Source organism: Sinocyclocheilus rhinocerous, unplaced genomic scaffold, assembly GCF_001515625.1.
Source record: "Sinocyclocheilus rhinocerous isolate Xijiao unplaced genomic scaffold, SAMN03320098_v1.1 scaffold229, whole genome shotgun sequence".
NCBI classification, from domain to species: Eukaryota; Metazoa; Chordata; class Actinopteri; order Cypriniformes; family Cyprinidae; genus Sinocyclocheilus; species Sinocyclocheilus rhinocerous.
In genome coordinates, this window is record NW_015635757.1 from 101,560 (window position 1) to 114,047 (window position 12,488).

A 12,488-nucleotide genomic window follows, 5' to 3' on the forward strand; every position below is an offset into this window, starting at 1 on the left:
ATGGTTACTAATGGCGTTTGATGGTCATCTAGTGGAAAAGCTTGGTACTACGCCCAAACAAAATTTCACTGAAAGTTCATTTTTTGAGATATCAACCTCAAATTTGGAACACAACTTCTTCAGAATTTTGGTTTCGATTTTCTAGCAGTTCTAGAGTGAAACATGTCTTGTAAAATATATATTTTATATAAAATATAAATATTTTCATTTTTACATTTTATATTTTCATAAACTTAAACTTCCATAACTTTTTTGTAATATAATTTTGATAACTTTTTTTCACCAACCTTAAGTCTCTGCTCCAAAGCATTCAAAATGTATAACAATTTAAGTTGGAAATGTCATTTTAAGGCCTATACTCAAAAAGTGGAACCGACAGTTAACAGGTTAAAGTACAATATACTATTCTATAATTTAGTTTTCAGAGCAGCTTGATTTTCTGAATGAAAAATACAATTTCCAAAACTGAAAGTGAGTTTTACAGTGCAGGAAAGAAACATAATCATATATATATATATATATATATATATATAAGGATGTATAAAACAAACAAATAAATTAATTAATAAATAATACAAAAAGCATACGTCAATTTGGCTTAGAAAAGACGACATTACAACGATTTAAAAAAGGTTATCGTTTAGCTACTCTAAAACCTTGCATTTAGTGCCACCTGCTGGCCATATTAGTATCAATAAAATATATGTTTGAAATATTAAATATATGATTGGCTTTTAACAAATAATTTGGTAGCGATTTGTCTTTCAGCAAATATTTGTAGTTTGTGAGAAACATCTTATCATATCAAGACACGGCTGTATTAAAAGTTATCTACTACGGTTGCCCTTAACATCCGTTTTTGTATCTAAATATTAACACAACTCAAATAAAATATCGAAAGTACGTAGTACCTACTGTTAACGGCAAGTCGTATTTTCTTCTCTCTCTATCTCTTTTTGCTTACAAATAATAATAATTGTGTTTATTTGTGACGTGTTCTTACGGCGCATGCGCAGTCGGTCAGGCGGATGTTGTTGATGTGCAAACCAGCTGCAAACTTTCCTCACTCAATCACTAAAGCTGCTGCACTAATCGGCCTCTGGTAATTACTGCCATCGAACTGTTATTAGTTAATGAGCGCAGGCATGTCGTGATGGTGTTTTAGTTTGATGTTTTGGGGTTTTTGCAGGTTTGTGAGCCCGATGGCTGCTTTTGTTTATTTCCTGTTGCTTGCATCTGAATTCAGATCATCATCTGTTATCATTGATATGACAGTTATCAAACCATTTACTAAATGCAGTCTAGATTCTAGATCATTCAAACACTTATTTAACAGTATTCTTGCTGTTCTGTGATATTTGGATGATCATCGCAGCTTTAGCTGTGATTGCTAACGTTAACTGTTTATGCGAGTCTAGCAATGAATGTGAATTAACTTTTTTTTTTTAATGTGAACTGCTTCGTTTAGCGCCAGTTTAATGTAGGTTATGTTTAAGGTAACATGGATAAACAGATCTATTAAAAATAAATCAAAAAGATATAATGGTTGCTAATGACAGTTTGGATTGATAATGTCATAAACTCTAAATACATGTTATTAACGATAGAAGTAAATGTATAAAAAAAGAGTAATTTCAAGCATTTTGTATTAAATTTATGTATAATAAATGCTTTTTGTGTCATTCTGAATATCCAGGTTGCCAGATCCTCTGTCATGAAATTTTCCTGATTAATTGACATGTGTTGGTAAAATGGCCGCTGAGCTGTTTCCTGCCAAAAAACTGGCCACTGTCACACCCACCGCTGTTCAACAGTACCAGCAGCAGAACGTCCGCAACAACAACACCATTCAGGGATGTAACTGGCAAGGCTTGTATCCCACTATCAGAGAGAGGTGAATCACTCTTTCTCTTGTGCATTGCTCTGTTATGCTGCCTACCTAGACGGCACGTGATGTTGCATTGATGGCACTGGATGTGAAGGGTCTCACTCATTTGTCCTCTGCAGAAACTCAGTCATGTTCAACAACGAGCTGATGGCCGATATTCATTTTGTGGTGGGACCTCCTGGAGGAACCCAGAGAGTGCCGGGACACAAGGTACAGAATTACCACACTTCAGCCGTGTTACCAATACACTGACATTGAATCCAGTGAATACAATACATTAAAGAACTTAAGAAAATAAATGGAGAATTTTAAGTAGGTTTTTTTATTTATATAAATACATGTATATAATGTCATTATAAATCATATTTATAATCTCTTTTTGAATTCATTGTCTTTCACTCTTTCAGTATGTCCTGGCTGTGGGTAGTTCTGTATTTCATGCCATGTTCTACGGAGAACTGGCTGAAGATAAGGATGAGATCCGGATCCCTGATGTTGAGCCAGCGTCATTCCTGGCCATGTTGAAGTACGGTTTTCAAAGCTATTAATGAAACAAAACATTTTTGCAAATTTTTTATGTAATGGGGTCATGAAGATAGCACGTGGGGTCCAAAAGTCTGAGAACACTAGTGATTTGTTTTCTAATAAAATAAATATTATTATCATTTATTTATTTTACTTTATATAGATTTTATGGTATTTTATTTATTTATTTACACACACACACACACACATATATATATATAGGCTAATTGAGCCCAATTTGGACATTTTGACTTAGGGGTGTACTCACTTTTGTGGCCAGCGGTTTAGACATTAATGGCTGTGTGCGGAGTTATTTTGAGGGGACAGCAAATTTACACTGTTATACAAGCCGTACACTCACTACTTTACATCATAGCAAAGTGTCATTTCTTCAGTGTTGTCACATGAAAAGATATAATAAAATATTTACAAAAATGTGAGGGGTGTACTCACTTCTGTGAGATACTGTGTGTATATATACAGTTATTTATTTATTTATTTATTGTTATTATTATTATTTTTTTTTATACATTTATAGTTCTAATATTTTTCCAGTACTAAAATGATGTTGTGATGTGTTTAAAGATGAAAATCTAAGGGGAGGTACAATAAAGTGAGGTTTAATTTTCTTTTTAAAACAATTTAAAAAAAATTTGTTTTATTATTAAATACATTTAAATTCTATTTTATTGCATTACAAAATCTCAAATTGTTATGTTATGGGGTCTTTAAGGATAAAAATTTAATAAATGTTTTATTAAAATAGGGAAATACATGTTCAATTAATTTATTTATACATTTATAAATGTAATCCTTTTTTCCCATAACAAATGATCTGGTTATCAGCTTAACAATTTGAGTGAATGTTTAGTATTTGGTTTGTTTCTCATTTGCAGCATTCCGTAGAAGTTACAGAATTGTCTGCGCTCTGTTTTCAGGTATATCTACTGTGATGAGATCGACCTGTGTGCAGACACCGTTCTCGCCACGCTGTACGCCGCCAAAAAATACATCGTTCCCCACTTGGCCCGCGCTTGCGTCAACTTCCTGGAGACCAGCCTGAGCGCGCGAAACGCCTGTGTCCTGCTCTCTCAGAGCTGCCTGTTCGAGGAGCCCGACCTCACGCAGCGCTGCTGGGAGGTGATCGACGCGCAGGCCGAGCTCGCGCTCCGCTCCGAGGGCTTCTGCGACATCGACGCTCAGACTCTGGAGAGCATCCTGCGGCGTGAGACGCTCAACGCCAAAGAGATGGTGGTGTTGGAGGCGGCGTTGAGCTGGGCGGAGGCCGAGTGTCACCGACAGGAACTCCAGCCCAGCATTGAGAACAAACGGCTTGTTTTGGGAAAGAACATCTACCTGATACGGATCCCGGCGATGGCGCTCGATGATTTCGCCAACGGCGTGGCGCAGTCCGGTGTGCTGACGCTCAACGAAACCAACGATATCTTCCTGTGGTACACAGCGGCCAAGAAACCGGAGCTCAAGTTCGTCTGCAAACCACGCAAAGGGTTGACGCCGCAGAGGTGCCACCGCTTTCAGTCCTGCGCCTACCGCAGCAATCAGTGGCGATACCGCGGCCGCTGCGACAGCATCCAGTTCGCCGTGGACAAGCGCGTCTTCATCGCCGGGTTCGGGCTGTACGGCTCCAGCTGCGGCTCGGCCGAGTACCAGGCCAAGATCGAGCTGAAGCGCCAAGGCAGCGTGACGCTCGGCGTCGCCATCATCAAGTACTTCTCCGACGGCTCCAGCAACACCTTCCCCGTCTTCTTTGAGTACCCGGTGCAGATTGAACCCGACACCTTCTACACGGCCAGCGTGGTTCTGGACGGGAACGAGTTGAGTTATTTTGGCCAGGAGGGCATGACAGAGGTCCAGTGTGGGAAGGTGACCTTCCAGTTCCAGTGCTCTTCGGACAGCACCAACGGGACGGGTGTGCAGGGGGGGCAGATCCCCGAACTCATATTTTATGCTTGAGAGAGCGTCCCGTTCTGGGGTGCGTTTCCCAAAAGCAACTATGGTCGCAGGTTCCATCGTTACCAATAGAGTTCAGTGGAACTAACGACCATAGTTAGCTAATGATGCTTTAGGGAAACGCACCCCTGATTAATTAGAACCCAATGTTTGTTGTTCCTTAATGAAGTGCTGCTCAGAATTTGCACACAGGCTGCAAAAAAGATTATTAGAGATTACTGACAATCCATATAGACTATATTAGAAGTGTTTGTGCACCAAAAAAAATGAAGTTTGGTTATAATTTACTCACCCTCGTTGTCTTCCAAACGCATTTCATGCTGCTGTTTTCAATCCAGGATCAATGGAGACTGAGGCTGTCAGAGTTCTGAAATATTAAAGCGGTCTATATAACTTGTGAGCTGTAATTTACACCATACAAAAGTTTGGGGTCAGTACTACAGTAGTCAACATTTGAAGTGGATCAAAACCTTTCGCCAAAGTTGTCCTAAAACCAAAATGCGTTCTTGTATTAAGACAACTTTGATGAACTTTTTTGATCCACTTCAAATGTTGACTACTGTATTTTTAAGTAATAAATTAATACTTTTAATCAACAAGGAGCCATTAAATGAATTACAAGTTACAGTAATGACATATAATGTTACGAAAGGTTTCTATATCAAATAAATGCTGTTCTTTTGAACCTTCTAATCATCAAAGAATCCTGAAAAAAATCTGTTTAATAAGCAGTAATTATTAATAAGCAGCAGCACAGCTGTTTTCAACATTCGTAATAATAAGAAATGCTTCCTGAGCAGTGAATCAGCAATTAAGACTGATTTCTGAAGGAGCATGTGACACTGAAGACTGGAGGAATGATACTGAAAATTCAGCTTTGCTTCACAGGAATGCATTACATCTTCAAATATTTTCAAATCGAAAACAGTTACTTTAAATTGTAATAATATTTCACAATATTACTGTTTTTACTGTATTTGAGCAAATCAATTTACCAACCCCAAACTTTTGAACAGGTTTTTTTTTTTTTGATTAGTTGAGGCTCTCAAGCTCTCAAGTCTCATTTCCAGTTAAACGAGTGAATGATTTTTAATCAATAATGACCAATTTCCTCACATAAAAGCTGTCATATGATTTAAGATCACTTGTAAAATGGTGCACAAGTGAACCAGATGACATGAGGTTGAGTAAATGATCTCATTTTCATTTTTATGTGACGCATTTCGTTAAGAGAAGAGATTATGATCCATTTATTTAGCTGGATAAATCTTTCTCTCAAAGCATTATTGAAAGACACTAATAAGAACATGTCCGCTAAAAATAAAGTAAATCTTAAACGTTTCAACACAAATAACATGTGCATCACGTAAATCCTCGTGAAGTGAGTTTTTAGAGCGTTGGTAAAACGGTAACGGTCTCAACTTAAGCTAAATAATCATTCCGTGATGTTTACTCTGACTAACAGCAGACATGTTGTGTTTCTTGTGAGGAAGATGATTTAATATCTTGAAATCTAATTTAAGTCACACACTTGATTTATTCTACAGAATCATATTTGTATCGCCTTGCGTGTCGTATCGTAATGAAACCGTATTTTACTGAGCTCTAAAGTGTTTGTAGAATTTTTTTACTCAAACGTGACGCACAATTTGTCCTGAAGCGTTTCGCTATAAACGTATTTTCTCTACTTAATATTCATGTAATCCTATATTTTATAACATTTTGGTGCAACACAACATTGTATGTAAGCGGCATGAAGTTAAGAGGGGTTTTACAAAGACTTTGAGAGAAAAGATGAGGAGAGAGAACTGCTGGTTAAGATAATATCACTATTACTATTATTACTCAAACTGCAACATGGATTTTTTTTTAAGGAATAGTTGACCTAAAAATGAAAATTAGCTGAAAATGTACTCAGCCTCAGGCCATCCAAGATGTAGATGAGTTTGTTTCTTCATCAGAACAGATTTGGAGAAATGTATCATTACATCACTTGCTCACCAATGGATCCTCTGCAGTGAATGGGTGCCGTCAGAATGAGTCCAAACAGCTGATAAAAACATCACAGTAATCCACACGACTCCAGTCCAGCCATTAACATTTTGTGAATCAAAAAACTGCATGTTTGTGAGAAACAAATCCATCATGGCGTTTTAACTTTAAACCGTCACTTCTGGACAAAAATAAATCCATAACGCTTACTTCAGTAAAAATGGCCATCCCCTGTTGTCCTCTCACATCATCCAACCACATATTTGTTTAGAACTGTTCAGGGCTGCGTTTCCCAAAAGCATCGTAAGCCTCATGGAGATACGATCAACTTAGGCTTACAATGCTTTTGGGAAATGCAGCCATGGACTGTTTTTGCTTGTAAACGGTGCTTGATCTGTGCATATTTCTCTCCTGATTCAGACAAGACAACTTTTTCCACTGAAGAAAGCGATATTATATAGAGGACACATATTTATGCTAGAAACAACAGTTTGTATTAAAAAAAAAAATACCTTGATGATGGATTTTTTTCTTTTTCTTTGAACTTGTGGATTACTGTGATGTTTTGATCAGCTGTTTGGACTCTGGCACCCATTCACTGCAGAGGATGCATTGGTGAACAAGTGATGTAATGCTACATTTCTCCAAATATGTTCTGATGAAGAAAAACTCATCTACGTCTTGGATGGCCTGAGGGTGAATATATTGTCATAAAATTGATCAAAAAACAAAGTTTAAAACTACGGTGGACAACTCAAGGTGTTCTAATCTGTCACTTTTCCAACAATCAGACGATAAAATGGGGAGAAAAAAAAATCACAGTCACTAAAGGAGGGACCACAATATCATAGACAGTGGGATTGTTTACTAAGGCCAGTAAGAAATCGCCCAGCAATCACCATAGCAACGGCCTGTCAATCATCTGTAACAGCATGGCGGCGAGGCCAAGCACCATTTGCATTTGCTTCAGGAATTGTACAAATGATACTGTGGTGATAAAATAGATGTAAACACTACACAACAGTCCAGCTCTTACATGTGTATGTCCATGTCAAACCTTAATTGCACTATTTCTCATAAAGTAGCTGTTTTTTAGTAACACTGTGGCACAATCTAGTAATTTCATTCAGTTGGTTTTACTTCTGAAATGCTTGTGATCTGGACTGGGGTTCCGCTTTATTTGGTCAAATCAAACCTTGTGTTATTGACATTACTCTGTAATTTGTGCCTTTTCTGGATTGGGTCTAATGATGTGAACTACCCAGGCGGTTCTTACATGTACACTAAATTCCTGGACCATGAGTTGAGATGTTTTTACATGCTCTGAGCATTGGTCGTATTCACTGGAATTGTAAGTGTAAGAGGTTTTCATTCATTCGTTCATTCACAGCTGTATTTTGATATATGGCATGAGTGAGGAAGCCTGTTTCTTCTGTTATGTAGAAAATGAGGTGCCCGTGAAAGTGCCAACAGACTTGTTTGAATGTGTGAGCGGCGTTTGTGTCAACATGAATAAAGCTAACTTTAACTCCAGCTTCTCGGTGTCTATTTTTCATTAAAAGTGACACTCTGAAACTACAGTCAATCGAATCTCTTCTTGAGGGCGCATATTTGACACTTCAGGCAAAACTGAAAATTGGCAATGCTCACAGATTTTGAAGAATGATATATTTTCTGCAGATGAAACTCATAAGTTTGGAATGATAGGGTTAGTAAATGATGACAGCATTTTCAGTTTCGGTTCAACGATCCCTTTAAATCAATAGAAATCGGTTTTTGCCACGGCAGAAAAAGGGAATTGCGACATCTATTTGAAAATATATCCTACAAACGTGACTTTGTCACTTTTGTATGTAGAAGTTGAGACCATTTCTTCTTCACATCGAGCAAAATTGTACATATTCATGTGTATGTTGTGTATTCTAAAAGTTCTAAATAGAATCTAAGTATGGACTCAATTAAATCCGCAAATTGAAAAAAATAATAAAATAGTTACACTTTAGACTAAGAATTTCTTTGAATTGCAGCATCTAATAATTAAAAACCTTCGTTTTTATTTCTACATTTTTAGTTTTTGTTTTTAAAAAATAACTTACTACTAGGTATTAATAATAGTGATGATGATGAAATAATAGAATGTTTATTGTGTTAAATTACAAAAATTAAATGAAATATTAAATAATAAAAAAAACTACTATAGTAATAATACTACTTTGCTGTAAAATAAAGAAATAGTATTTAATCATTTTTTACAGAACAACACTAAAATTACAATAGCAATTATTGATGAATTACTTAATTTCTTTGATTTCAAACATTTAAATTATTTTATTTTTTTGGATGACTCAAAACATATGGTTCTCATTTCATTGCGAGTGACTCCTTGCAAACCCACCTCCTCTATCAATTTTGAAAACTCGCTGAATCTACACAAATTAGCTATGTCAGACCGATCTAGACACACCGGTCTGAAGCAGCAGATCATGAGATTTTGTGTGCGGTGTAAACAAAGCCTTGACGTGTTCATCCAAAAATGGCCGGTCAATTACAAAAGTCTGAAGCAAAAATTTTGAACTGGGAGAAAGTATGATGTTTATTATCAAAACATTTTGTCTCCAAGCACAAATCAGTCACTAAAGTAACACACAAAGACTCCAGAAAACCAACTCGAGTTGAGACTCGAGTCTCTTGTTATGAGAATCATTTTGTCTTTTGTTTCTTGCGAGCTTGAAACTGTTCAGTTTTGTTCTTGATGGATCTGACAAGCAGTGATAAACTGGGGTCCATGACTTTAGTGGAGGATGACGGCGCCTCTGCTCCATCCTTCTCCTGCGCCTCCTCCTGGCTGTGCTGTCGCTCCTCTCTGCGTCTCTGTTTCTCCTCTAAGATGCTCTGCGTTGCTTTGGTCTTCTTGTAGGCCGGGTCGGACGGGTCCAGGTTGTAGAGATGGGACGTGAACATGGCCTGGAAGCGTGAGTCGTGAACGTCCACCTGGAAGTCGTCCTCCTCTAGTGGCGTGTTGCTCTTCAGGAGTTTCTTCCTCTTCTTCTTGCTCAGGTTCTGCTGCTCTACGATCTTGGCGTAGTTGAAATGTTTGTGCTTGTCGTCTTCTTCGTCGTCCATCAGCAGCTCCATCTCAGCCTAGATGCCACGACACAGCCGTTACCCATGATGCATTACCCACAAACACACATTCATGAACATCAGAGAAACATACCCTCCGTCTCTCCAGCTCTTCCTGTTCTTCTGGTGTCCTCTCTTCATCCTTCTTCCTGTTCTTCTTCTTGTTTTTCAGGGATGCTGCAGAGAGGATATAGATTAGAGCACTAAAGGTGTAATACTTCCTGAAGGAATATGAGAAACTCTGATGTTGAATATAATAAAGCATGAGGGGAGTAAAGTGCAGACTCGTCACTAACCTGTCGAGCCGAGCTCTTCTTTGAAGAAGGGGTCACTGAGGTCAACATCAGCAGGAAGTTCATCATCACTGATCCCAGGCTCCGCCTCCGCTGCTTCCTGCACAAGACAAAAGAGCATATGTGAGTCAGAAGGACAGAAATGAAGGACAAACGACATGATTATTTCCTCAGTGGCACATTTACCTTCTTCCCTTTCCTCTTCTCTTTCTTTTTCTCCTTTCTCTTCTGCAGGTACTGCTCCCACGGAGTCAGCTGATCTTTGCCCTCCATTTTCTTCTTCACAAGCTTCTCAGTCGTTTCCTTCAGTCCTAAAAAGCAATGAAATGAGTAAACATTAATAAAAAATACATGTTAATATTACATAACATGTACCTAATTTTATTTAATATTATATAGTTTATATTTACTATTATTTATATATATATATATATATTTACAGAATAAAAATGCATATTATTATTATATTCTTAACAGTAATATGCAATGTTACTTTTAAATATAAAAAAAACATTAAACAATAACAAAATAAAACAAACAAAACAAACACTAAAACAAAATTAATATTAATTAATAATATTAATATTTATATTCAAATGTTTAGAATGAATAATCTATGAAATATAACTAAACTGAACACTCTGATACCTGGTACCCATGTGACTTCCATATCCATGCTGTCATCCTTCTCCTTGTCTTTGTCCTGAAAGCTCTTCAGTAGTTCTCTGTATTTAGCGATCTGCTCTGTGCTCTTCTTCTCTTTACTGCTCTTTTTCTCCTCCGGAAGAGGCTCAGCTGAGAGAACATTCAATTCAACACAACAACATTTCTGATGGATGAAAAAGTACCATTACCGGTTCAGAATAACGTTGATAGATGATTCAGTCATCACTAACCTTCTGTCTGTTGCTCTGCCTCTTCCTCATCCTCCTCTTCCTCACTGGAGGAGGCCAGGTAAGCCTTGAAGTCCATGTCCAACAGGTCGTCCTTATTGAACTTCCTGCAGAGAGCCGTGACCCGGTCGTGATCCGTTTCATCCCACGTCAGCTCGACCTAAAGACAAGCAGCAGATCCAAGTCATGCATTATTGTAGATGGAGTGCAACAGCTCAGACTTGATGTAGGATGCAGCGTGACAGACCTTGGCTGTGGTGGTGGCCGTCGATGTGAAGAGTTTGGGCTTGTAGGAACTGTAATCCACATCAGTGGCTCTGTCTTTCGGCTCGCCGTCAAACGTCACGTCGTCAGGGATGAACCTGCAAAACGCCCAGAGCCACAAACATGAGCCAATGTCACATTAAGAGAAATCAGCGATCTTTAAAATAATATGCAAGCGCCAAGTTCTTAGAAATGTTAAGATGGTTAACATTTGATGGTTTCAGTTAAAACATTTCAATCGAATGTCTCTGTGAATGTGAGGCACTCACCGCAGGTCGATCATCGAGCAGCTGCTCTCGTACTCGTAGCCGTCACACTCCTCGTAAATCTTTGCTGCTGTTTCGACGGAGTCGCACTCCACCACGGCGTAGTAATACCTCAGACGCTTGAACTGATAGTCTCGCACTTTCTCTCGGTAGACCCTGAAAACACACGGAAGACCTTTAATGGTTAAAACCATGCTTCCTCTGATCGAAACAAAAGAAATAACATGATCCTTGAAAACCACTCAGAGATAGAAGACATTAAATATTGTCAAAAGGCTGAAAAATACCGAGATACAGGTAGGTAAGATTTTTTTAATGTTTTGAAAGAAGTCTCTTCTGCTCACCAAAGGCGGCTGCATTTACAGTATTTGATCAAAAACACAGTAAAAACAGCAATATTGTGAAATATTATTACAATTTAATATGATTCTTTTTCATGAATAGAAAGAAGAGCATTTATTTGAGACAGAAATCGCTGTCACTTTTGAACAATTAACTGCATTCTTCCTGAATAAAAACATTAATTTTTCAAAAAAATTAAATTTAAATAAAAAATAAAAATTTAAAATTCATTAAATCCTTTTTTAGCTATCAATGTAGCATGCAACACAGCATGCGCTACTCTGATAATCACAAAAATACACATTGTAAAACAGTCCAATTTTAATTAGACTGAATTTTTTATTAGTATTTTTCAGTATTGAATGAATAATAAGCAGGGCTGGGCGATACAGCTAAAAAATTTATCAACGATATAATGTTTCATAACGTTCGGTATCATAATTATTGACATTTTTTATAACCTTTTTTAAAACAAAGAGAAATAGAACTTTTTTTTTTTACAATTAACCACTGTATTTTTAAATTAACTCAATTTATTGAGACAAACAACAAATATTTTTTTGTTTTAACAGTCAAACACACAATAAAAATTAAACAAATATCTAATTTCTAATGTTTTACATGCAGACAGAATAGGTTAAACTTTTGGCTTGTTTCCCGAGTCCACAGGAGGGCGCAATGAGCAAAATAATGCAGCACATTAAATTGTCAACGCAAGGAAATAACTGTCTATACAAAAACGTACATTACGTCTAAATTAACTCATATAAATCAAATATAATTTCATAAATTGCATAAACAATTATGAACAAAACAGCATCACGTATTTATGCATGCATTGATCCAAAGAGCCGAAGCGCCATTCACACAGATTGCCTTTAAAAACATTTGAGACGCAGTGAAAAGGAATAAACCTCCACAAATTCGTGAC

At 37.3% G+C, this 12,488-nt stretch overlaps 2 protein-coding genes and 1 long non-coding RNA gene across 4 annotated transcripts in view; 1 reads left to right on the forward strand and 2 right to left on the reverse strand.

Moving 5' to 3' along the window:
- Positions 1–222: 222 nt before the first annotated feature.
- LOC107747411 (uncharacterized) overlaps positions 223–12,488 on the reverse strand; it is a 21,975-nt gene continuing 9,709 nt past the window's right edge. Inside the window, exons 3-4 of the long non-coding RNA XR_001640802.1 lie at positions 8,729–8,792; positions 223–232 (exon numbers count right to left, since the gene is read on the reverse strand). This is a non-coding gene — a long non-coding RNA (uncharacterized LOC107747411). The remainder of the gene's footprint in view (positions 233–8,728; positions 8,793–12,488) is intronic.
- LOC107747408 (BTB/POZ domain-containing protein 3-like) lies at positions 1,017–4,465 on the forward strand. Of its 2 annotated transcripts, none has more exons than XM_016561886.1 (5): positions 1,017–1,102; positions 1,697–1,894; positions 2,008–2,098; positions 2,296–2,414; positions 3,352–4,465. In XM_016561886.1, exons 2-5 carry the CDS (start codon positions 1,752–1,754, stop codon positions 4,385–4,387), a joined length of 1,389 nt encoding a protein of 462 aa, XP_016417372.1. In that variant the 5' UTR covers positions 1,017–1,102; positions 1,697–1,751; the 3' UTR covers positions 4,388–4,465. The 2 variants fall into 2 exon arrangements, with proteins under 2 accessions (XP_016417372.1, XP_016417371.1); XM_016561885.1 differs by having other exon boundaries at positions 1,095–1,189.
- LOC107747407 (ESF1 homolog) overlaps positions 8,771–12,488 on the reverse strand; it is a 7,642-nt gene continuing 3,924 nt past the window's right edge. Inside the window, exons 6-13 of the mRNA XM_016561883.1 lie at positions 11,219–11,371; positions 10,933–11,047; positions 10,689–10,845; positions 10,441–10,587; positions 9,979–10,103; positions 9,796–9,892; positions 9,594–9,676; positions 8,771–9,517 (exon numbers count right to left, since the gene is read on the reverse strand). Coding sequence (XP_016417369.1) covers positions 9,077–9,517; positions 9,594–9,676; positions 9,796–9,892; positions 9,979–10,103; positions 10,441–10,587; positions 10,689–10,845; positions 10,933–11,047; positions 11,219–11,371 — 1,318 coding nt within the window. The 3' untranslated portion in view covers positions 8,771–9,076. The remainder of the gene's footprint in view (positions 9,518–9,593; positions 9,677–9,795; positions 9,893–9,978; positions 10,104–10,440; positions 10,588–10,688; positions 10,846–10,932; positions 11,048–11,218; positions 11,372–12,488) is intronic.

What these genes read in the sequence shown, in the direction of transcription:
- LOC107747408 (XM_016561886.1), top strand. Translation starts at nt 1,752, where the DNA reads ATGGCCGCTGAGCTGTTTCCTGCCAAAAAACTGGCCACTGTCACACCC. An exon ending in TATCCCACTATCAGAGAGAG is followed by an intron (nt 1,895 to 2,007) that starts GTGAATCACTCT and finishes TGTCCTCTGCAG; the next exon opens with AAACTCAGTCATGTTCAACA. An exon ending in TCATTCCTGGCCATGTTGAA is followed by an intron (nt 2,415 to 3,351) that starts GTACGGTTTTCA and finishes CTCTGTTTTCAG; the next exon opens with GTATATCTACTGTGATGAGA.